General features: G+C 30.3%; 2 protein-coding genes across 3 annotated transcripts; one reads left to right on the forward strand and one right to left on the reverse strand.

Annotated features, from left to right (window-relative positions):
• LOC105158568 (probable xyloglucan endotransglucosylase/hydrolase protein 7) lies at positions 6,961–8,705 on the forward strand. The gene is made up of 4 exons (XM_011075357.2): positions 6,961–7,201; positions 7,306–7,406; positions 7,491–7,687; positions 8,071–8,705. Exons 1-4 carry the CDS (start codon positions 7,024–7,026, stop codon positions 8,459–8,461), a joined length of 867 nt encoding a protein of 288 aa, XP_011073659.1. The 5' UTR covers positions 6,961–7,023; the 3' UTR covers positions 8,462–8,705.
• Positions 24,937–26,627, reverse strand: LOC105158569 (homeobox-leucine zipper protein HAT22). Of its 2 annotated transcripts, XM_011075359.2 has the most exons (4): positions 26,308–26,627; positions 26,023–26,226; positions 25,783–25,862; positions 24,937–25,486 (listed from the first exon to the last, which is right to left on the reverse strand). In XM_011075359.2, the coding sequence occupies exons 1-4, from the start codon at positions 26,473–26,475 to the stop codon at positions 25,210–25,212; spliced, it is 729 nt and encodes a 242-aa protein (XP_011073661.1). In that variant the 5' UTR covers positions 26,476–26,627; the 3' UTR covers positions 24,937–25,209. The 2 variants fall into 2 exon arrangements, with proteins under 2 accessions (XP_011073661.1, XP_011073660.1); XM_011075358.2 differs by having other exon boundaries at positions 26,023–26,627.

Here is a 26,643-nt window from a genome sequence, read left to right on the forward strand (position 1 = left end):
ATATAAATTTTTAAAAATAAATTATAATTCTTAGTCCATATAAAAAAATAAATAAATTATAATTATATTCAAAATAATGATGACAAACATTGTTCCAATTTGCGTGCAAATATACGAACATGCCTTGCTCACTTAATTTAGTAGATTACTATTAGAGCAACCCATTTGTTTACACACCTCTCAAGTTGATGGAGTCTTTAGTGATGCTACAAGTGAGTACACACGGGAGAAAGTAAACAGAAAGAGAATGTCTGAAGAGAGAGTATTTTAAGAAAACTTCTATGTTGTGATCAATTTATTTATATAGACTTATGTCGTGGGACGTAAACAATATAATTTTTCTTTTAAAAAATTACAAATATATTTATAAGCGTTATAATTCAGGGATAATTACACTCCCCTCCTCTGAAATTTGGTGTAATTACACATAAATCTCTATAATTTGAAAAATTACATCTGGCACCCTGAGGCTTGCTTCTGTCTAAGAAATAAGTTCCACCATTAGTCAAACTTCACCAAATTTGCGAATATTAACAAAAAAAATCAGAAAAAAATCCATATTAACCCCTATTTGACTTATTGCTGACTCATTGCAGGTTCAATAAATCTTTTTATGATCAAATTACCCTCATACGTCTTCAAGTGTTAATGCATTTGAGAAGGTATATTTTCACCGTTATAATAGTAGTTTAGTCAGAAAAAAATTATTTGACCTGCAATAAGTCAGTAATCAGTCAATCAAGGGTAAATATCAATTTTCATTTAGTTTTTTTATTAATATCAGCAAATTCAGTTAATTTTGATTAATAGAGGAACTTATTTGTTAGACGGAAGCAAACCTCAATGGTGCTAGACGTAATTTTTCAAATTACAAGAAGTTTACGTGTAATTAAACCAAAATTTATAAGAGAGGAATGTAATTATCCCTCGTGTTTATCTGAGTCAGGTGTGAGCTGGATCCAAATCTAAAATCTATAAATCCGGGACGTGTGTGGACCATTCCGCAATTCAAATTGTATGATAAGGAACATTTAAGATGAACCAAAAATTCAGTACTTTGAGGTCTAAACATTATTGTTTGGATTCGGAAACATACATCGTACATAGTAAGCCATTTATGTTTTTGCCTGTGCCAAGAAACAGTGGATACCATACGAATTCGGTCTTAAAATGCCTAAAATTATCATACATATAAAATCCCTCCAATTTCATTACTTTGCTGTCAGGCTTCAAATCATATATATAGTCATGTAATTTTTGTTAGGTAGCTATTGGAGCCATTCCTTGGAGGTATCAGCCACTACTACCTTTTCACTTTTTTAAACAACTATTTATTAATAGTATCGGTTAAGCTTATTTTAAATTAATATTAAATTTAAAAAATTACGTTTGGATTTAATTTGAATATTATTTTAATTGAGCTAAAATGAGTTTTAATTAGATCAACCATGAGCCAAGCTCGAGTAATTTGATAATTTTGAGTGTATTTTATTATTTTTGTACAAATTGAATCGAGTTTGAAAGTTTATCGAATAGAAAATTTTGTTCAAGTTTGGTTTGTTAAGTGTTACGAACTGAATTCAAACGAGCTTTTATCGATTGATTTTAATTGAGTATCGAGTATTTTTATTTAATTTTATGCTCGACTAGCCAACACTTGTTGGCTCAATACATAAGAACAACCAACTTTCAATCAATAGTTGTTCATTTAATTTCTTTTATCGATATAAGGATTGTATTGATGGGTAATTTGTGACTACCTTTATAAGGGACTTACGCTATTGAGGGCATATCCTGATTTATGGTAGTGACCAGAGAGTCAAAGCTACTCAAACTTTGAGCACCAAAAAGTTTAAACAGAAAAAAAAAAAAAAATACGTGCAGTTTGCCATAGAGCTACTTGTATTGGTGTCGAGTTAGCAATAACTAATTCTAACTGTCATGGCACACTATTCATGCATGTATCTAATAAATAATTTTTTCATATTTTAAAATTCATTATAAATAAGACAAAATATTAATTGGACAGTTAAGTTAATATAAAATGTGGAAAGTTGGATAATTCAGTTATCTTATCAATTAAAGGGTAATTTTGGAACACAAAAAATTGATTTTCGTAGCACCTCCTTCGTGGGAAAATTATTTTAAAAATGCGAACTCTTTTTATTTTTTAATGAAAATGGGGTGGTGATGTCCTGAAGTGTAACTGTCGCCTTACCAATGAAGAACGGAAAGTATGAGTTTCGAGATGCCATCTCTCGACTAATGGAATAATAAGGTCTGTGTCAATTTCAACGTGACCACACTATAAAACCCATAAAAAATCTATATTCCGCAACACCTGTAAAACACGAACATGATATGGGATTAGTTCATGAACACAAAAAAAAGATATATCACCATATTATACATATAAAGTTATTTCCAGGGCTTCGAGCATATCTTTATATCAATGATTTATCTGTCTGTACAATCACACTAATATCACGTGGATCACAATTTAGCATAATTTTGCTCTCAATATGATTTTTTTTCCTGAAAATTTTGTGAAGTTGTAGTGTTGTTGTGGTCCTCAAATAGCAGCTCACCCCTTAAATAAAGGGTGAACCTTGAGAAAACTAGTATGCCAAAGGTTCTGGCTCAGGCATCGGCGTTTGTGTGCAGTGCAGCAACCGTCAATCGATTCGACTCATGCACAAATCGCAGTTAGAACCAATAGCTAAGCTATAAAACATCAATACTACCATCTTCAATTATATATATAGAATAGATATAGAAAATATTAAAAGTGAAATATTTGATTGTTTACATAAAAGAATTTTTGAAATATCACAAGAAAATGACTTAATAACTACAAAAAAATTTGATGCTAAAAGAATTCTCGAAATATCGTTGTTAATTTACATTATTGAATATATATTGTAAATAATTCGTTTCTAAATTCTTTAGCAAGTAAATTTTCGCTAATAAATTCATTGGCAAGTATTTTTTGTATAAAAAAACATAAACCAACAACGAGAATTTTTCTTTCTAATTAGCTCGACGATAATTTTCTTTGGTTGCAATTTAGTCATTTTCTTATAGTTAATTTAGATACGAAAGGAAATAAGTCTTATTTAAACGTATAATTTATGAAAAATTTAAATTTGATGGAAGCAGCTCTAGTAAGTATTAAGGAAACATTAGCAGCAAAAAACTAAACGAAGATATAAATATCAGTACTGAACATATATATGAAGCGACATAATTTTCACTAAATTGGTAAATTTTTATTATAATTATATTGTCGGATGTCACTAAATTATCACTATTATTAAAAATGGGCCACTAGATGTCAGTAATAATAAATTAAATATAATTCTTGGCCCTCTACTAAATTTTGTGATTTGTTGGTAATAAGCAATGGATTTAATAAGGGATAGGAATTCTAATTTTTGTGGTTTTAAAATTAATATTAAAAACAAAATCTTTTTTTTTTATGTAATTAAAAATAAACTTTAATGTTATAAAAATTTTGTAGATGACATTAACAAAAAAATTAAAAAGTTTCTCCCAAAATTTTACTAACAAATAATTTCATTATTAAAATTTCTAACAAATTCAGCAACAAGAAAATTTTGTTGCTAAATGTAAATTAGTAAGGAATTGATTGCACCGCATTGCGATGAATTTTATGTTGCTAATGACATTATTTTTTGTAGTGCACTCCAAATAATTTGGTAAGCCCCCAGTCGCATGTTTGGGGGAGTGCTTGCAAAAATTTCTACTTTTAGAGAAATAATTTTTATAGAGAAAGTTGTAGTAGAATTAAAAGTGGGTATTATTTATAAAAAAAGTAAAAAGCAAATAAAAATTAAATTGGATAGTATTTGGAGAAAAATTACTTTTAAGATAAGCTTAATTTATTAAAAATCATTTTGTTCCTATTAAAAGGGTACTATTTTGTGTGTATTATTTCACTTGTAGTTTGTCAATAATAATTATTTTTTCATAAAAGATAATAAATTTTATTTTGATTAGTTTATTTCATATTTAATTTTTAAAAATAATAAAAAGCATATATTTAATTTAATAATGCTCCACTAAGTAATATAATTATTGATTAACTTGCATGATTGCCATATATATATATTATTAAATAATTAAATAATAATATGTGAAAGAAATAATATAATTAGATGATATAGCAAATAAATGTAAAAATTTTAAGATAGCAAATATATGAAAGTGTAAATTTAGTTATTATAAAATTATTCAAATTATTTATAAACTCTAACGTCAACTTTAAATATACAATTCTAAAAAGGAATTGGAAACAGTAAAGTTGAATTAAAATTATTATAATAAGGGTATAATAGTAAAAAATAAAGTTGGATTTATTTACAACAAAGTCAAAGCAGCTAAAAGCTCCCTCGAAGGTGCTTCTAGCTTTTGACCTAAAAACGTTTTTCTTGGACGCTTCAAAAGCAGAAATTGACATCCCAAACACTTCAAAAAATACTATTTTGGAGCCAGAAGTTGAAAAATACTTTTCTAAAGTGCTCACAAACACTCCCTTAATCTCTTATGCGCACCTCCTAATATATGGACTTTTTACACAAACCACTCACACCTTTGAATAATTACACATACATCCATAAAAAATGATAATATTATCTACACAAATAACTTATTTATTTAAAAAAATTATACATAAACTCTCCAAAGAATATCAACGTCATCATATAAACTACCCTTACTTCTTTACTATTATAGATAATTTTTATAATGATATAAAAACTATAAAATTTATGAATTTATATAAATTGACCATAATTCAGGGACGTAAATATAATTATCCATACAATTTAAATGGAGGTCCTATCACCACACCTCAAATTCAGGTGCAACTGATTATTCCCAAAATTTCACAAACTTGGATTCAGACACCGTGAGAGAGATTTGGTAGTGTTGTTTGTGCGTGATGGCTGCCTGCCCCAAATGCCAGCCTGAAACCAGCCGAGTAGGGTTAGGCCCACCAACACTAGGCCCGCATTGGTGGCTCTCATCGCTGTGGAAGCTGGCTAGTTATTTCGGAGCCAGAATTGCAAAATTAGTCATATAATTTAGGATTATTGTATATTTGATCCCATTTTCTATGAGATTTAAAAATTAAACCATATATTTTGTTAAAAAAAAATACAAAAAGAGTTAAAAAAACGTGGTAAAGAAAAAAACCCTAATTGTAGGGAGATCTTTTTTTGTCACGTTTTTCTTTTTGGAATTTTTATAGAACACCGAGTTAATTCTAACGTTTTGTAAAATATGAGGTCAAGTATTAGATGACTCTAAATTGTGGGACTAATTTGCAATTTTGACTTATCACGGAATTATTCTTCCCTACTACAAATATGTGGTCTCAAAACACAAAGCTTTCTGGATTTCTTGCATTCGATGTACACAAAATAATATACCCTTCTTCTCATATATCTCTAATTATAAATCAAATCTGCAGACAAATTGTACCATCCGTCTTTGTTTGTTTTGATAAAAATTATAATTCATAGTAACTGTGACAGGCTTTTTGTAATAATTCAAGTGTCACATTTCGGTAATGACATACATATTATAATATCCCGTTCTGAGCGCGACGATACTAAGAGAATATTTTCAATAACTTCTAATTTTGTAGTAAGAATAAATTTTCGAGAAATTTTGAAAGATTGATTATAATGAAAATTAAAAGTATTTGAATATAAAAATAAAAAATGAAAGAAAAAAAATTGAAGTATTAGAGAAAAAGAACTTGATATATACGTACAGGTTTACCAATAAGCTGAATAGTTGGTAGGAAAAAAAAATTATAATTTTTAAATTAAATAAATTTAAGAACTGGTTCAAAAATATAACTTATAAATAATTAAAAAAATGTAAACTCTTTTTAATTTATTTTCAGTGGATAAGTACCCTTACATTCAATATACACTGCGTGACACCCAAAAAAGTAAAAATAAAAATAAAAATGTGAAAACATGTAAAATCCATTTGCTGTTCCCATGTCAATAAAGAATTGATTTCAACAGTGAAAACATTAACATGACATATCGCACTAGCACCAGAATATTTTGTTTTATATATAAAAGCACATTTTGATTTAATGTCTCCACAAATATTGATACATATGCAAATTGGAGTGGATTTTTTGTTTCAATTTTATTACATATTTTATTTCATTTAACATATCTATGTTATGTGTATAAGATAACATTATATATTTAGAAAAAATTGTGATTTTTTAATCTTATAATTTAGACGGTGGCATTTTTGATCTTGCACGTATTGATTTCACAATTTATTTCTGTAATTTTATAATTTTGTTAATTTGAATTTTTTTTGAGCAATTTGGCCGAAAATTTATATATAATATGTACATGACTCAATTAAATTGCAATCTAGTCTTGCATCAACTCGTGCAGGTCCAAATGTCACTTCCCCTAAATGATAAGACTAAAATTAAAATGTAATTACACATGTATAAGTCACATACAATTTTTTTGTTAAATTAATCAAAAAATGATTATAATTACTAAAATTTTAAAATTATAAGACTAAGTTACGAAAATCAATATATGCAGAAACAAAACCATACGACCCTAAAATACAGTACTTCTGCACCAAATGATAACAAAGAAGAATAGGGTAGGAGAAAATCAAACCCCAAAAATTGGGAGGTAAAAAAAAAGAGAAAAAAGAAGTGAAATAATTGGGCAAAAGAGACAGGGATTAATGAAAGAAATAGCAGGATACATCAAAGTGGCGATGACAATAATAGGGTTGGGTAGAGAGAGATGGCGGGTCCACCGACGGCTTACCATTAGCTGTATGGAAAGCTAAACTCTCTAATTCCCCTTTCTCTCTCTACTTACGCTTATATAAATAACCCCCACATTTTATTATTTTTATATATCACAAAACATACACACACACGAACGGGTCATAGAATACATATTTTATTCTTATATTTTGTCAAAAACAAAAAAAATAATGACAGGATCAGTTTGGTGGTCAGGGCTAATACTATGTTTTCTTGCATTATTTTCACGCACTGTGATTGGTAGACCGGCAACGTTTCTGCAGGATTTCCGTGTCACCTGGTCGGACTCTCACATTCGCCAAATCGAAGGAGGAAACGCTATTCAGCTCATTCTTGACCAAAACTCAGGTACAACTTGTAATTTCTGACAGAATCATTTTAAGTTTGTTTTTATGACAATATTAATTATAGTATGTGTAGTGGCTCTAAATCCATTAACGTTTGAATTTTAGGTTGCGGGTTTGGTTCCAAGTACAGGTATTTGTTCGGACGTGTGAGCATGAAGATCAAGCTCGTCCCCGGTGACTCTGCCGGAACAGTCACCGCATTCTACGTACGTTAATTACTATTCGCGCGATTGAGAAGTGCTTTTTTACTTCTCATTTTTGCATGTTTTGAATGATGGATTGTGTGATAGATGAATTCGGACACGGACACGGTACGAGACGAGCTGGATTTTGAGTTCCTGGGAAACCGGTCGGGACAGCCTTACACCGTCCAGACAAACGTTTATGCTCACGGAAAAGGTGATAGGGAGCAAAGGATAAACCTCTGGTTCGATCCCTCCGCAGATTTCCACACCTACTCCATTTTGTGGAACCATCATCATGTCGTGTAAGTCGATTGGCATCCACATCATTCAATTATGAAACATTATTAACATATGGTAATATAGTCAAATTTAATCTAACATTTGTACTCTCACACTCTTTTTCATGTGTTTAAATTAAATAACACGTCCCCCACGATAGGATACGACAGCAGAGTACTTTAGCTAAATTAATGTGCATTGACTAATTTTGCTGGATGACGGTCTTATCTAAAAGGTGATTATTGATCAAAGTATTAGAGAAGATAATTATTTAATATTTAATATTTCTAATAAATTTTGTCAAAATGTCAATTTTATTAAACGACCACATCATCTAAAAGTTAAGTGATTGAAAATTTGAACCGTTTAGTATTTCATATGTCTAACAACTTTGCAAACTGTGCAGCTTCTCAGTGGATGAGGTGCCGATTAGGGTTTACAAGAACAACGAAGCTAAAGGAGTTCCGTTCCCTAAATTCCAGCCAATGGCAGTCTACTCCACTCTTTGGGAGGCCGACGATTGGGCAACGAGGGGCGGCCTCGAGAAGATAGATTGGAGTAAAGCTCCATTCTACGCTTACTACAAGGATTTCGACATCGAAGGTTGTCTGGCACCAGGGCCCACGAGCTGTGCCTCGAACCTAAATAACTGGTGGGAAGGTGCGGCTTACCAAGAGCTGAACCCGGATCAAGCCAGGCGATATCATTGGGTGCGCATGAACCACATGATCTACGACTACTGCACCGACAAGGCCCGGTACCCGGTTACCCCACCGGAATGTGTGGCTGGAATCTGATTCCCTCTTTCTTCAACATATCAATGGTCAATTCTTTCGCTTTACATGCTTTAAAAGCTTGTACGTATGATATGTATACACTAGTCCATGCATTTGTAAGGGTACAAAGGTAATTGCACAATTGCCTGATCGATGTACCCAGTTTGGGCCAATAATGTTTCTATATAATTGTGAAAAGGATGTAAATTTCCATTCAAAGTGAAGAGATATATATTATATAAAGAAAGGTACTATTGATTTTTAATTTTTTGGATTGTTTAATTATTTACTTGGCCGATCAATTTTCTGGTGGGCTATCAATAGCCCAACGTCCGTGCGAAAATTTCAAAATTTTAAACGAGCACATAATATAAAAGGTTGAGCTATTAAATAAAAAAAAATATTTAATCACGTCTTTCTCATGTGCAAATTCTATATATGAAATATTTTTTTCTATAAATAGCTAAAGGCAATGAGATACGACTGAGAATCTCTTATTCAGCCTGACTATGACTATGTTAAACGATCAAATCATCGAAAAGCTCATACTATTAATATTAACATCTTAGCAAATTAAAGAGGTGGCAGAGTAAAAATGATGGGGGTAGAGTCAAATTACTCAAAAGTTGTGGATTTATTTTTATGTGTTAATTTTTGAAATTCAGTATTTCTGATGTTACAGAAGTTTAATCTGTTTTTATTTCATTTTCGTAGTGTATTAATTACCTGGCTTTATAAACAAATACTTTTTATAAATTTTTATTTAGCCCGCCACCTACTTTATCTTAATCTATTTATTATATGGCAGAATAGTTAAAATAAAAATATTACTATTCTGAAAGATAAGAAGACTAAAATGTCTATATACATCCAAAATTAGACAACAAAAAATGTCAACTCCTTAGAGGTATAGGACCAAAATTGCAATTAAAAATTACAACTTAGACTGCCACATCATCAAATTCACCGAAAGTCCCAATTTAGATATTGACATGGTTGATAATATGAATTTTTCATGCCAAATTGGCCGAAAAGGACTAAAATTACCATAATTTATTAAGTTATAGACCAAAATACGAATTTTAATTTGTCCACTTCGTAACTTACAGAAATAAACTTTACTGAAAAAGAAAACTTACAGAAATAAAATTGCTTTTTTCCCCAAGGATAATAGTTAATCGTTGCGCAATTTTAATTAATTAATATGCATTATTATTTTTACTTTTAATTATAACAAAAAAATATATAAATGTTTGTTCTAATGCTTCGAGTCTTTGGATCAATCCCATGTATATTTTATCCAAAACCCTAGTTTAAGCAGACCGTAATACATAATTTGTCGAAGTCTTCTCATATGGTGAAGGACGAATTATAACATTTATCTCTTATGTACTACATACAGTACCTCTTTGTCTTGCAATTATCTGATTTGGTTAGGACATTTTTGGACCTTGCAACATTTCGTGTGTGGATGTAAAGGTTACTGGTCCATAAACATTAAATATTATCATCAGATTGGTCTCCACTTTTTCTCTGTGGGTCAGTTCATTTCTTTCTTTCTTTCTTTCTTTTTTTCTTTCTTTTTTTTTATTTTTTTAAATATATAGATATTTTTAAATTAATAAGCAAATTTTAAATAAATAAATAAGTAACTTACTATTATTAAAATTAGACTAAATATTTATATTTCTTAAACTCAAACTCACAACTTTTTGGATGTGAAATCTCAACCTTACATTATTGTTAGTTTGTTTCTCGATTCAATGTTTATTTGCATCACAATGGAAAAGGCATTTCTTTTTCTAAATTAATGTAATGATGGCCTAAGTTCGATGGGCACATACATTTATTGTACACGTTCTTTCATTTTATTTTTAGATACGTTTCATCTCATATCTCTCAATTTACAAAATTATATAAATTTTTAAAAATATTTTATATATCTAACATTTACAAAGACACTTATAGTTAAAAGAGTGTCATACTCATGGATTAATGTTATAATTTGGGAGGAGAAGTGAAGATTAATGCTTAAGTCTCCAATGTTATATACAATTAAGAAAGATAAATAAAATTAAATAAAGTTTTACATGTAATGATTAAAAAAAAAAATAGAGCGGTCATTGATGAGATCATTCTACTCACACAAATAATTAATAATAATATATCTTATATTATCATTTTTAAATCTAAATAAATATTTGATTAGTTAAAACATCCTATCAGTATCACTTCATGTATTTTTCATATGTCATAATTACATTTATTAAGTAGCAAGTGTCTAATTAATATTAGAAAAGCTGTCATTTATTAATTTAAGCTGGCCATGAAGGGCTAACAAGAGAAGATGACTGATGGATGGTGGAACTGCATTGCTTTAATGCTATTATTGTTAAATATTAACATTAAATGATTTTTTTTAATAGTTTAAAGTTTTACATAAAGTGGTCATGTAATTAGAAGGTGTTAAGATATTAATTGATCTGTACTAAAAATTTGGCCAAACCACAAGGGTCGAAGGATCTTTAGAAAAATCTTTAGATGATCGAAGGACTAGCCCTACAAAACAGATGTTAACACTTTGATATTTAAGTCAGTAACGATTCAAGAAGAAATAAAAGAGAAAATTTGAAATAGAGTAAGAAAATGGTGAATATTCATGCGGGGTGCAATTTATGAGCCTGAAATAACTTAAAAGAAGGGAGAGAGTAATGCTAGCAAGGGAGAGTTTGAGAATGAGAGTGATATTGATATTGTTTTTCAAAAATCTGCACGAGGCGTCTATTAAGGCTTGTACAGAGTTGGTTACAAGACCAATTGCTAAATGTAGTACGACATTGGAAAGCTTTATGAGTGGGCTATCACAAGCAACAAACCGTTAGTGATTTGGATAAGAATTAACTGAGATACGTGAGGTGGATCAAAACCTGCCAAACCTGTGTATTTTTCTGAAAATTAGTTATCCACAATCTTTCCAGCTCATTTAAGCCCAATTTACCCGGAACGACCTGGAGATATTTTAGGGTATCGTACAAATGTATTAGCAAGGTGTATGACATATCTTTCCAAATGTATGCTGACATGTCCAGCTGAAATGAGTTTATTTCTTGAATCTGTCAATTCAGAAAAGTAATAGGTAAGCTTGTGAGCCTTTCTTTCCTGTTGATGGGCTTTATCCGTCCTGCTAGTGATCCAGTTGGGCTTTTAACCGGATATGCTAGTGTGCCTAATTTTAGGGCTTGACCCAATAATTTTAGGAAGCATCATTAATATTAAATAATTTTTCTCTCCGCAAGCTTAGATTTTAGATGATATATCCGTTTAACAGTATAGTTTGGATTCTAATATTCTTAAGTTAAATAAATTAATACGATAAAATTAATCAAATCAAGTTTGATCATATTTAAAAGGGTGAATTATATTTAAATCCCCTCAAAAAACGTGCAATTGTATTTTTCTTAATAAATGTTTCGAAGTTACATTTGCATCCCTTCTAAAAATTCTCGGTTTACAGTTGACCCGTTCTCGTTCGAGTTTGGATGTTAGCAAAAAAAGAAAAATACATAAAATTTTAATTTGGCCCCTCATTTTACATTTCCATATATATTTTTGTAATATAAAGAGATAAATTTAATATATGTATATATATGGAATGAGGTTATCGTCATTACAATTTTTCCTTTATAAGTACAAAATTATTACATGAGAATGTTAAATGAAGGATAAAATTAAAATTCTATATACTTTTTTACTATTTTCAACAATTTTCGTCCAAACCTAAAGAAAACGGGTCAGATGTAACCGGTAATTTTAAAACAGACGTGAGTATAATTTTAAATTTTTTTTTGGAGAAAATATAATTTCACATTTTCAAAAAGAGTTTTATGTATAATTAACCTTATTTAATATCAATCATACTAAAAGTGTTACCACACTCCGTTACAATTCATAATATAAATAATAAATATAATACATTTATTATATAATTAATTTAACTCGACCCAAATTTGAAGAGTCGGAGTTTTTAACATAATTAGAGTAGATCAATTGTCTACGAATATGTAGGTCTTGTGCAGAGGGAGGACAGAGTTGCTCCTTTTATGGCAATCTTTCCGGTAGTACACAAGACAATCAGGATAGGAAGACAATTGCAGAGGTACATGGATGGTGTCGAAGAAACTCAGACCCCACTCCCACAACACCTTCATCTCGCACATATCACACATGGGACACATCTATAAAAATAAAAATAAAAATAAATTAAAAAAATCAACTTAACGGTATTATCAATATAACAAAAAGACTAATATTATAATGTCACAAATTATCGTTTATGAGTAAAAAAATATCTTTTTTTTTTCTTATATTAATACAGATAAATAGCAAGAAGGTTAGAAAAAGAGAATGCAGAAAGAATTTTTAAGGTGATAAAGTACTACTATAGTAAATAATGATAAGGGACATTAATTGTACTGTATTTTCCTTAAGTCTGGTGTAATCATATGTAAATATTATGTGGTTTGAAAAATTACATTTAATATCCGTAACGTTTGTTTATATCTAACAAATAACAAATAGACTCCTCTATTAGCAAAATTCACATAATATTAGCAAAAAAATTGAATTAAAATCTATATTTATCTCCAATTCGCTGATTACTAACTTATTTTTTAAATTATAAAAAGTATATATGTAATTATATCAAATTAAAAAAAATAATGTAATTATCCCACATAATAACCAAGATCTTGAAAGGGAACCGAGTGAAAAATTAAAACGTTATTGGATGAATTAAATTACAGCTGCCGACGGAATGAAAGAAGTGAGTGTGAAAAGAAACCTAAAAAGTGACAATCAAATATTGTTACAAGTCAAGAAAGGCCATTTGATGGTGGGGTCGGAGTCCCACCAATCTTGTCTCCACATGCTCCAGTATTCTCCTCATGCAAAAGTTTTATCCACAAATGACTTTTTTTAAAAAAAAATATAATTATATAATAAATTATAATTCACTTATCATATAATTTCGGGATAAATGTATTTTTGGTCCTTAAATATAGTAATTGATGCGATTTTGGTTCTCAAACAATTTAAGGTTGCATTTTTTGTCCTTTAACTTTAACTCTTTTTGGCACTTTTGGTCCTTTAGTTAACTTTTCCGTTAATCTTAACGGAAATTTCATTTAAAGTGGAAAAAATTATTATTTTTCTCTCATTTTGTGGTGTTTTTCAAGTTGTAATCTAATATATCTATTTTTTCTATTTTTCTTCAAAGTTCAAAAGAGAATAAGTAAAAAATTAAAAAAAAGGAGTGATTCGTTCAAAAAACGTACGGGTCCAATTGATATGGACTATGGTCAAAGCTTGTGTCGAAGCGAATGTCAATTATGAAGAGCAGCCTGCAAAAAAGGCGTTAGCACTCCGATTCCCAAGTTAGTATTGGATTTAGGAGAAAATAAATTATAAGAAATAAAATATAATGAGAAATTGTGATAGAGTAAACAATTTTGTGAGAGAAATTGTGCTAAGAGTGCAATTTGAATGCTAAAGTAAGAATAAAGAGTGATTTTTCAGATTTTAGAGGGTGTCCCTCTTGGTGGACTGAAGGTGTCCCTTTTGGAGGACTGGAGAAGGCGTCCGTCCCTCTTGATAGATGGAAGATGTCTCTCTTGAAGAATGCTGAAATGTAAAATTAAATAAAAATAAGAATTTTATGAGTAAAATATGGCAAAAGCACGAGTTGAGAGTTGCAACGAAATAGCAAGACGATTTCCAATTTCTTGAGGGCGTTTCCATTCCCCCAGGGCTGGGCTTGGAAGGCAGGCCTGGTGTCAAGCCTCCTTCTTAGGCCATTTTTAGTGTTCTGGGCTTCTCTTGGGTTGAGCTTGGTAATTTTCAGCAGGCCGTTCTCATCATGGATTGGTGGCCCTGACTTGGGTTTTAGATCTCTTCATGGGTTAAATGAGAGGGGGATGCCTTCAACCTCCTTCCCTTGCCAATCTATTTTCTGGGGGCAACCCGCCAAGGCCACCAACCTGTCTACTTTCTAGCGGGCACCTGCCATGGGCACCCGCCTGTCTGTTTTCTAGGGGCACCTGTCAAGATCGTCTATCAAGTATTTTTGGGCCTCTCATGACTTAGGCCTTCTAGGATGTTACGAGCCCCTCGTTTCTTTTTTCATTTTGGATCGTTTGGGCCTATTTGGGCCAAACTTTTTTTATGCACATAAGGAAGGAAATACGGCAATTTTTTTCACTTTAAATGAAATTTCCGTTAAGTTAACGGAAAAGTTAACGAAAGGACCAAAAGCACAAAAAAATTAAAGTTTAAGAACCGAAATTGCAACTTTAAATTGTTCGAAAACTAAAATTGTAGTAGTGACTATATTTGAGAACCAAAAATATATTTATCCCTATAATTCATTATTTTTTTAAAAAAAATAATACGTTAAACATATGAAAATATATTAATACTGTTTGTGATGTGTTCAACTCTAACCAAATCCCTTTTGAGCTAGAATTCAACCTAGTTATAATTGCGTCCTATCTTTATTTTAGATTTACCTTTCTTCATTCAAATTAAATTTGGTTATACAATGTAAATTATATTAAATAATATTCTACTTTTCTTTTCTGTGATTGATTGCTTTTTTTTTAAATTAGATATATAACAAAGGTACAGTACTATCATCTGATTAGCTTGACCGCATTCCTTTTTGGGGCTTTCCTCACATTACTTCAGTCTTGGCCCAACTACAATTATATTTTTATTTAAATTTGAACTCAAAGACCTATAAAAAGAAAATTTTGATGCCCACATCCTTGAGAAGTTATCTAAGACGAGCCCAATTCTAACTACATTCTAATTGCGTCCGGCCCTTTTTTTTTAATAAGAGCGATAAGTTATTATTAATTAAAATAAATTAATTATAATTATTTTTATTAAATATTAATATCTAATTAAGATTATTATAATAATCATATTTCGATCAATATTATCGAATAAATTAAATCTAACCAACACCTACTATTACTGAAGATCATCCCACACATATACCGGAGTTTAACCATGACCTTTAAGGTTATAAGGCCTCAACTTCCTCAATTAAGCTAGATTTTATTGGCAAATGCGTACGTTTGTTTTCATTTTCAGTGGACAAGATATTATTGTAATTTTGTATAAAATATAAACAAGTCTAATGCTAACAAAAGGTGATTTCTTTTACTTTTAGATTTTGTAGCATAAATTTTTACACAAGATTATATAAAGATAATGCTTTTTAAAATTCTTTATGAATTCAATTAAGCTTTATTGGCAAATGCGTACGTTTGTTTTCATTTTCAGTGGACAAGATATTATTGTAATTTTGTATAAAATATAAACAAGTCTAATGCTAACAAAAGGTGATTTCTTTTACTTTTAGATTTTGTAGCATAAATTTTTACACAAGATTATATAAAGATAATGCTTTTTAAAATTCTTTATGAATTTCAACTAAGATTCGGATTTTCTTGACTTCTAATTTCAATGACAATGTAGATCAAGTCGATTAAGAATCGACAATTTTCAGACTATTAGTTAAGTGGGAACATTATAAAAAAATTAAATTTTTACTACATTATAAATTATCATAATTTTAACTCATAATAAATTAATATTATTATCACGGTTAAATAAAATCAAAGTAAATATTTAAATTTTTATCACGACTAATCAATATTAGTTATAGTTTTTGGTCATAGCCACAACATTTACCATAATTTTGGCCATGTCAAAGATTTTGACCACACTTAACAGAAATAATGACTAATGGTTGTTGCAAAGCTATTATGAATTTATATTTACCACGATTTTTTTTAATTATAATTATTAATGTAGCGAAAATTTCTATTTTTTTCTGGTGAAAGGATTCAGAAAAATAATTTGTTATGCATTGAGTAAATTTACATAAATTTTACATTTTCATCTTGCGTTACTCACATATACCAATAAATGGAACTTCATTTAAAAAAATATTTTGTTTCTAGACATCTATAATGTTATAATTGCAAATAAGGCCACCTTTACTCTAAGTTATTAGTTGGTATATCCCACTTAATCACCTTTAATTTTTTGTTTGTTTTGTTTTGAATCGGCCTGGTATTAGTAGCTAAAGCCTATTACTGTAGCTGATTATGATTGAATTGTAATTTTAAAATTATCTATACTGCTTAAATCTCATCATGTAGAAAGCCTAAAGAGATTGAGAGGGAGTACTGAAAATTGAAAGAATAGAGAAAATACACGCCTCCAATATTTTGAGAGCTCGGAATTGAAGAATAATATTTTATTATGGAAGGAATTGTCATAATAAAGTTTGCAAATACTTAAAAGAAAGAGTCATAATTTAGATAACACAGGTTTGAAATAGATTAAATTTTAGACTGTCTCATAAATTTATAAAATTTGGCTAAAATATGAGGGACAAACGGCAACTATAAGAAATATGCAAATTTACTAAAATCAACTAAAAATGGATAAATTAAAAAAATTCCGGACAGTTAGAAATTGATAGAATTTCATAATGAATGGTGGCCCCTCTCGATGATAGCGTGAAGAGTGGGGCGCTTCTCGTGAAAAAAATTGAAACGATAAGTAGATCGCTCCTAAAACTTTTTCACAATTAAAAATTGTGGTGCTATAATGTTTAACCTTAAGTCCACCCAATTAAAGCACTTTTCTTTCAACTTTTGTTTATCCCAACGCTCTTAAAAAACATCTACCTCTTATTTTACATTATAAAAATATTAATAAAAATATGATGACGAATGACCAAAACAAAAGAAAAAAAAGAAAATTAATTAGAGGAGATAGCAATTTTGTATCTGCTCACTAAGGCAAATGCTAGTGTTTTTAGTTGCTTCTTGTTTCTCACAAGACGATGGTCTTTTGCAAACATGCTTGATGTGAGCAAAACACGCTTATTTTTAACGGGTCCGACTTGAGATCTTTGATCTCGACTTGCAAGCTTTATGAACAAGAACCTGGAAAAAAAAAAAAAAATTTAACATTCTAACACTCAAGTCAGTTCATGAATAAAAGAAATTTCAAGAATAGTAACATAGTAAAAGAATTTAAATGTATTATAGTGCACGTTTTCTCGTGTGTAGTTGTAATTGAAAGACCACCCTTCTTGAATGGGGGAGTTCGAGAATTACAGGCAGCATTCCCCGATCATTGGGATAAGTTCGGACTCCCACGGATTCAGGGAGGGAATTATCCATTGGCCGCCATTATCCCACATTTTTTTAGGATAGAGATATCTCCCCAAATAAAGAGTTTTCTATGGATAAAGACGTCCTTTGTGAATGAGGATGTCTATGATCCTTGACAATGTAGTTCTGGTATTGGCCTCTCGTAAAATCCCGAAATCTTAGAGTTTGAAGATTTACTCTTGGTTGACGTATCAAGTATCCTGATTAAGGTGGCCAAAGTTACACCGATCTTATGAGGCGTCCGACTGATGTGGGTGCCACTTAAGATACACATAGAGACTCTTTAGTTTGGCCTAGTTGCTATTGGGCCTTTATGTTTGCTAGAGGACCTTGGGCCTGAGCATTATTCATTTTTGAATTGTACTATTTAGTTTTAGGGACATCAATATTTATTTTAAAATTAATTATTTATTTATCATAATAAATAAATAAATAAATAAATAATTGATTAATTAACTTGAGTGTTTGTTTCCTTATTTTAATTGTATTTAATTTTCCTTTTTTTTAAAAAAAATTATGGGCCCAAATGGGTGGGATTTGAGTAGGGCATAGCAGAATAAAGGTGTCATTCATTGACATGTCAAGTTTAAGGGTCTCATTCATGGTTTACACCTCGGCAATATTGTCCATGTTAGGAAGTATGATGTGTTTTTTGAGTAGGTTCAATGTGTAAATCATTATGGCTTTGACATATGGTTCCATTTAACGTCAAATGAAAATTTTATAGGTTCCCATAGTCACAAATAATGTTATATTCAAATAATTGTGATATAATTAAAGTAGCATATGTGTCGTCCTTGTGCACCAATATTATATGAAAAATTAATATATACGATCACCAATATATAATGACTTATGCGTCCTATAATGGGATCGATTTCTTATTTTACAAGGTGTTCATCATTCTAAAAATCAGTTGTTCTGTTTGGAAAAGAAAGCTCAAAGATTTATAGGTCATTCAAACTTTTTGTTTCCAATTGAAATAGGATGCGTGCTGACGTCAATAACGAAAAATGAACAAAATTTAAGATTTATTGATAAGTTTTGGATAAGATGTATATAAGTTTTCAATGAATTTAACCACCCACCCCGGTAAATTTCAAAAATTGCAGAAAGAGCCCCAATGCATAAATTATGGGAAATGTCGTCCTCAAAACTTTTCAAAAAAGGAGACTTAGAACTTTTGAATTGGTTGGTGACTCACATGCCCAACAACTTTTTGGATCTACCATTTTGCATAAGCTGAGAAATGACATTTTCATCCTTTATTAATAGAACACTCTGTTTCTTTGTTATTCTTTTTTTTAAATATTATTTTCTCACAAAACTGGAGAAATTATACTGTTTCTTAATTTTTCTAGAAAACCTTTTATATTTATTCTACAAATATATAATTTAGTGTGCGCAGCTTAACTATTTTTATTAATAATAATTAATTTAATATTACGCTAAATTACTAATATTTTATGCACATGTATTAAAGTAATAAAGACATTTCAGAACACATAGTTAAAGATAAATACTATAGTTGTTTAGTTTTAGGGTAAATTAATATGTGTTCCCCTTATAAATAATTCCTGAAATTACATATAACCCCTACAATGCGTTGTTATATACAAGGGATACTTGTTAAGGTATTTGTAATTTTAGGGGGGTATTTATAAATTTTTAAATAACAAGAGAGTACGTATTTGTAATTATGATAAATTTCAGGGGACTCCCATTGTAATTTACCCTTACTTTTCATATCAACTACATCAAATAATAATTCCAAATTATTTTATTTGGCACAAATGATACAGAATTAAAGTAGATATATCTAAGAATCAAATAGATAAAGGTAATGTGTTTAAATTTTATTTTTATGATTACAATGTGTATATGTTCTTTAATTTTATCATTTTCTGCAATGTTTCTGAAAAGTTTTTAATATTTATTAACTTGAAATATGTATTAAAAAATAAATTTTGATCCATATTTCGGACGCACCCCCACATCCATCCCAATTTCAGGATTAATTATACTTAGACCCCCTTTGAAAATGTAAAATTATACTTTTTGCTAAAAAAGTTCTAAAATTGCACTTACACTCCCTCCGAAAATTCTCTTTTTACACCTGACTCCCTTCCGTTTGGGTTAATTAAGATGAAAAATACGGACAAGAGTAAAAAATTTACATAAATTTTTTATTTTATTTCTCGTTTAACATTCCTTTGTAATATTTATATCCAGTGATTATAGGTTGGAAGCACTACTTTATTACAATTACACCATTTTGACTTTATATGTATAATATTGATTCCTTATAAGTATAAAAATATTACAGTGAAATGTTGATCGATGGGTAAAATTAAAAATTTATATATATTTTTCTAACATCAGTATTTTTGTCCAAATCATGGCGACAAGGAGTCAGGTATAAACAATGAATTTTCGACGGAGTTTAAGTGTAATTTTAAAATCTTTTTAGAAAAAAGTGTACCTTTTCATTTTCAAAAGGGGTCTTAGTGTAATTAACGCAAATGTCAAATTGGAAAAAAAAGGAAAAAGAATAAACATAAAATATGAAGAAAAAAAGGAGAAGAAAAATATGTAAATTATAAAAATCATAGCACTTTTATCAAAAATAAAGTTACTATATAATATTTTATGTTTTCAATCTCCCATATGAGACTCTTCAATTCAAATTAAGAATTCTAAAAAGAACAACTTATTATGAAAAAGGGCGAATATGACACAAACTATTGTCATGTAAAGTTGTGCGTAAAAGGGGCCTTCAGAAAAGTAAGTGATAAGAATCCTCTTCATTTTATTTTCACTGTCCATCTTTAAAATTTCAACATTTTCAGTATTTTACAAGCTAAATTTAATTTTACTTAGTTTTTAAAAATAAACAATTACATAATTAATGTGGCAGAAGTATCGAAAACCTATTAGCTTAATTACAATTTGTCATGTACAAAAAATTCCATTGTTAAAATTCATTTTTAAATTAATTAATATTTGCAATTGAGTAAAAAAATAATCAAATCCACCATCTACTGTACATTGTGTGTGTGTATATATATATATCAATGGATAAAAATGATAAAATAATATTATATTTTATAAAAAAAAAATATGATAAAACAAATAAGTTGTGTTTAAATAAATTAATAAAAAAATTATGCATAATTTTTATCATCAATTCTTGTTATGATAATTTTCACACACACAAAGAAATGAAAATATCTTTTTGTGGATAATCTTATCTTTCTATAGTGTATAAATTTGTTATCTTATTTGAATATATATATTTTGCGGACAACATTTGGATTCATCATAATACTTAATTTAATGAAAATTGAATTAAACATACGTAATTCTTTAATTTATATTCACGAGACTACAGAGAACAAGTCGGGCACAACTTTAATAAATCTTAAACAAAATAAAATTAATAATAATAATAATATATAAATAATAATGAGTAAAATTAAATTCACTAAATTTATATAACATGATAATAAATTTAATCCAATTTAAGTTTTTAGTATAATTTCAACCAAGAAAAGAAAAAAATAGAAGAAATAGGAGTCGGTAGGTTAAAAAGATATATAAGGGGAGGAGATGAAATGAATGAAGAGAGTGAGGGGAAGGGGCCCTACCGATGATCCGAATGTTGGACTTTGATGATGACCAATTATGATGATGATAACGTGTGTGTGAAGAAACGTTAGGGAACAGCGAAAGTGGCATTGTTTGCTTTCCATGCCCCCATTTCTGGACCGGATGAGATGAGTATGTTTAACGTAGGTAAAGATGCTGTCGGTTCTGCATGCCAACACCCCTGCAAATATCGCATCACAAATCTATTTCTGGACAATTGTTTTCCTGCAACTAGAAAGTGTTTGGCTTCTGTGCTTTTAGAACCATCGAAAGCTGCCGTTGAGTGAATCACTACATTTACAAAGATCAAAAAAGAATGCAATTTAACATATACATGTGTATTTGTATCTATGACATGTTCCCAACTGCTGAGGGTTCAGATTAATCCTAGTGCCCAGTTCTTGGCGGTCGTTGGTTGAGAGAATTTTGCACATGATGGGATTTAAACATGACGCTTTCTATTAGATAGATCGACTAGACGTATATGAACGCAATGTGGTCTTACATCATTGCACCAACCCTTCGTGTTGGACGCATTTATTATAAGTATTAGTACACTAATTACCCATTCTTCCAGGGTTTAGGGTTTGTAAAAGAGAATGTTGCTTTTTTTATTTTTTTTTATAAGTTTTTAGGGTCTGGGATCAATGGAAAATTGATGAATAAATAAATAAATTTAAGAAAATCTTTTGAGCTATGCCAAACAAATATGAACTTCCACGAAAAGAATTTCTAAGACATAGTTTTGTGGGAAGATGTGATTGTCTAACTGAAATGAGTTCTGTTGAAAACTTTTCAATACATCTAATCAATACTGTAATTATATATATATATATATATATATATATTTCAGCTATTACATAATTTTTTGTATGTTAAAGATTTGTTTTTATATTTTTCCATCATATGAATAAAAATATATAATATTTATTTTTATATCTTCCGACCATAATTAATTTAATCTTTAAAAAAAAAAAAGAAATCATATAACATCACTTATTTTTAATTTTTCGTATTACTTCTATAAGCATTTTCATGTCATATATCTATATATATGTATATATATGTACGTGTTAAATAAATTAAAAGTCGTTCTTACTGTTTCCCGTTTATGGTTTGAGATTTTTTATTTTTGATTTGCAAATTTTAGAACCAATTTTAGGTTGTTGGGCTAGCGGTTGAAATTTCTAAAATCACGTATGGTGATTAAGACATTTGGCAACAAATTACTTTTGGTCAATTGTAACTTTGTTGTCGTCTGTTGTTTGGCAACCTATGGAGGTATTGTATTTTGCATTCCATAGCTTAAGTATTGTACATTTTTAATTAGTCCAATTATTTACGGAATTTTCGAAAATAATTTCATAATTTTAAAAATGATTCTCAATTTTAATCCTCATACCGACTTTTCTTAGAAAATTGACTATAAAAATCCACTTACCAGTCCTTTAGCCGTTTCCTTCTATTTTAAAAAGATGACGGGCACGTGACTTGCACATGGTCTTCCATCAATTTTCTTACAAAAATTAATAAAATGACTGAAAATCTAATCTTTTGCAAATTATTGGACTATTTTAAAAAATCCCACAAATAAGATTTAAAATTGAGCTTAAATTATAGAAAGAAAATTCAATTTCCCCACAACCTAAGATATGATCACTTTTGAATTACTGAAATGTAATAATATATATACACCTTTTAAAAAGTTATAATTCAATTTTTCTGGCCAACTACACAATTTTACAAAATCAATTCTAATAATAACCAATTAATCAAACAAAAAATTAACTCATTTATAATAAATTATTTAGAAGTCGGACCAAACTCTTCACCCTTAACCTAATTCGGAAAACAAACGCAAAATCCATTTTGTATAACGTGTTTGGTAAGTCCTAAATCTTGGCTCCTAAGCTCAGTCAAAAGCTGGAAATTCATGAAAAAGTCCTTGTTAGAATGCCATTCCACAACCTTATTGACCATCGCGTAGATGTGAATAGTACTCCTAATTGTTGACTAAACAAACACTTCCCAACCCTAATAAAATTCATTTGGTGCTCTCTCTCTCTCTCTCTCTCTCTCTATATATATATATATATATATATATATATTTCTAACAATTTAAAACTATCATTTCGAGGAAAAAAAGAAATTACTTTACTCAATTGTTGAACCCCATCAACAATGTAGTGGCCCTCCACAAATAATGGTTGTATCAAGGAATTCTTGAAAAATAAATTGATTGTTCGACACGACACTGTAATGAAATAAAAAATAATACTTTTAAAATTATTATTAAAAATATATATTAAATGACATTAAAATTATAATTTGTAATTTAGCAATTAGCACTTAATTAATATTAAATACAATGCAATTCTCGACCTGCTTTTTAGTCCTTTATCTTTTTAGGGGCGCAACAAATAAGTTCTATAATCTTTTTAATTTTTTAAGATTTTGATCCTTCAGTTGTCAGAGTTGGTAAATATTACCGAGAAAAAACATGGGTTCCACACGGGCTTTTTTAATTTGAGATTTTAGTTCTCATTAATCAGATTAATATACCAAAATAACAAAAAAATAATTACATGACCTATTTATTATCTTAAAACCATGTAGAATTAAAACGTCAATATATAATAAAAACAGGACAAAATTACATTTAAGCTGATTTGATTCCATAATATATGAGGCGTGGCAAGTGGCAAGATTGTTGTGGCACAGCAAGTGAAGTGGTGGATAATCGGAGAAGTAGGGTAGGGGGAGGAGCACGGGAACATCACGTGGGGCGTGACCCACCGGTCCCCATAAAGTTGGGGCATCTCACGCCCATGCCATGCCGCATCATATCCATCCATTCTTCCAATCTTTTCTCTTTCTCAATTCAAATCATCAATTCCTTTCTTAACCTACACGCCTCTCTTACACATTTTTGGAACTCTCTACTCTTCGCTCCCACATACTAATACTGGAAATACACACAAATACCACGTCATCCCAACCACTACTCATTACATCCTACGGACACAACTCAACTCTATATGTCTGTAATTGTTTTCGAATTAAAAAATATGATCTATATGTATGTAGGGAGTTGATAATGTTGATGGTATGCAATTTTATGATATTTTTTGTTCATAATTAGGCAAAGTATACTTTTTTTTTTGAATAATTTGTTAATTTTATAAAGTTGATTGATTGTGTAAGAAATGCAAATTGTATTTTAGTTATTTTTTTAAAAATATATAATTAGTACATATTCTCTAAAACATTATAGTATATTTATATAATCATTCACCAATGATGTAACAATAATTGCACCAATCGTGATAGTCTACTAGTTAAAATTGAGATGTTATGAATAAATTCAAAATTATGCATTTAAGTCCCATTTTACGTGAATTCACATTTTTTTTCATAATTACCACACTTTTATATGAATTTTTTGTAATTTTTTTATTATTTTTTGCTATATTGATCAACAGAGTGCATTTCTCAACTTATTGAGATATTAAAATAATTATTGCTCAATAATACAACAATAATTGTAGAAATTTCTTTAAAAGGGTATGTACATGTGTACCGGCAACAGTAATAAACAATATATAATTTCCTCACTATATATATATAATTCATAATTAATGATTTACATTCATTTCACATAAAAAAATAAAAATAAAAACCCAAAAATAAAGATCATGATTAGTAAATAATACCTACTTTCTCTAAATTAGCTGCACTTATCCTTTTTTTTTTACTACAGGCCCTTAACCGAATCAAAAATCAGGGTTGTGGGATGATGATGCATGCCTCCATATATATATATATATATATATATATATTAGTTTTCTAAGTAGAATTAAAGCCGATTCAACAAGCCGCTGATGGGTTGGTGAAGGGACTGTAGAAGTGCGGCTTCGGCGCCATATTGAAGGTGCTCTTGGCGGCGTTCTCAGCCCCGATCCTCTCACAGGATGGGCACATGGTAAGGGTGGCCGCCGGCAGCTGCATGTAGAGCGGCGTCTGCGCTAGTTTCAGCGCCTTTAGCTCCTGCAACTCCTTCTGCAGCCGCCGGTTCTCGTCCGTCAGGGTTTCGCAGCATTTCTTCAAGAACTCACAGTCCACTTCTGTTTGCTTCAGCTTGGTTCTGTTAAAAATGGAATGATATTTATTAATAATATAAATAAATTAATAATTCCGTTTTTTTTAAATTCGAAAATTAGGTGTTGAGATAATTTCGGCAATAATCAGCTAAAAGTTAAAACACGGGCCCCGTGTAAATCTTTTGGAATGATCTTTATACAAAAGAGAACGAATATATTTATGCTTTTTTATTTTTAAATAATTGGAAAAATGAAAATCCTTTTTATGTCGTGTTTGGTTTCATAACGCTTTCTCAATTTTTTGAAAATGAAAGTGAAAATATGATGCGGAGATACAGACCTGGCCCTTCTGTTCTGGAACCAAACTTCAACCTGTCGGGGCCTAAGCTTCAACTCTCTTGCCAATTCTTGCTTTTGTTTCTGTACGATGAATAAACACAAAACCCCATCATCCACTGGATCTTGATAATTAACCAATCACACATAAATTAACACACATATCCATACATATATATGCCTGCATGTATATATCCACTGACGATATTATATATTTATATATATAGAGAGAGAGAGAGTTTACAGGATTGAGAGTGCTGTGGTGCTTGAAGCTCTCCTCCAAAAGAGCAGACTGCGCTTTAGTGAGCCTAAGTTTCTTCCTACCGTTGGATCCATCATCATCTTCATCGCTAGCCCGCGACGAAACCCTCTCTATCTCCACCTCTTCACCGCCAGTCTCTCTCTCCCTCTTCACACTAACGTTGGAGAAAGACGAGGCGCCACTGTCCTGACCGTACAAATCAGCGGACTGCCGGTCAGTACAACTAACCTTATTATAATCAAAATCCACCTTCCTCACAGGACGAACCTGATCAAAGGTTTCCCCGGAGAGGCTCAGAGTCAGTGAGGGCTCAGTCGTTTTCCGGGCTGCCGCCGGCTTCTTGGACTTCTGATCACCGGCCGCCGCCGAAGACGACGGCGATGAAAGCCCCAACCCTAAAACCAGGCCCGTTTGGCAGAAATCATCAATACCCATCTAATCTTTTTCTGAAAATTCAGGGAGCTTTTCGCCCAAAGGGAGGTTGTTTGAGAGCAAGTATAGGGAGGGAGGTTTGTTCTGAGGGAAAATGAGGAGCAGCAGAGAATGAGAGGAGACTTTTGTAAGCGGAGAGGAGAGGGATGGGTGGGGTTGGGGGGGGGGGGA

Source organism: Sesamum indicum, linkage group LG3 (genome assembly GCF_000512975.1).
Source record: "Sesamum indicum cultivar Zhongzhi No. 13 linkage group LG3, S_indicum_v1.0, whole genome shotgun sequence".
NCBI lineage: Eukaryota > Viridiplantae > Streptophyta > Magnoliopsida > Lamiales > Pedaliaceae > Sesamum > Sesamum indicum.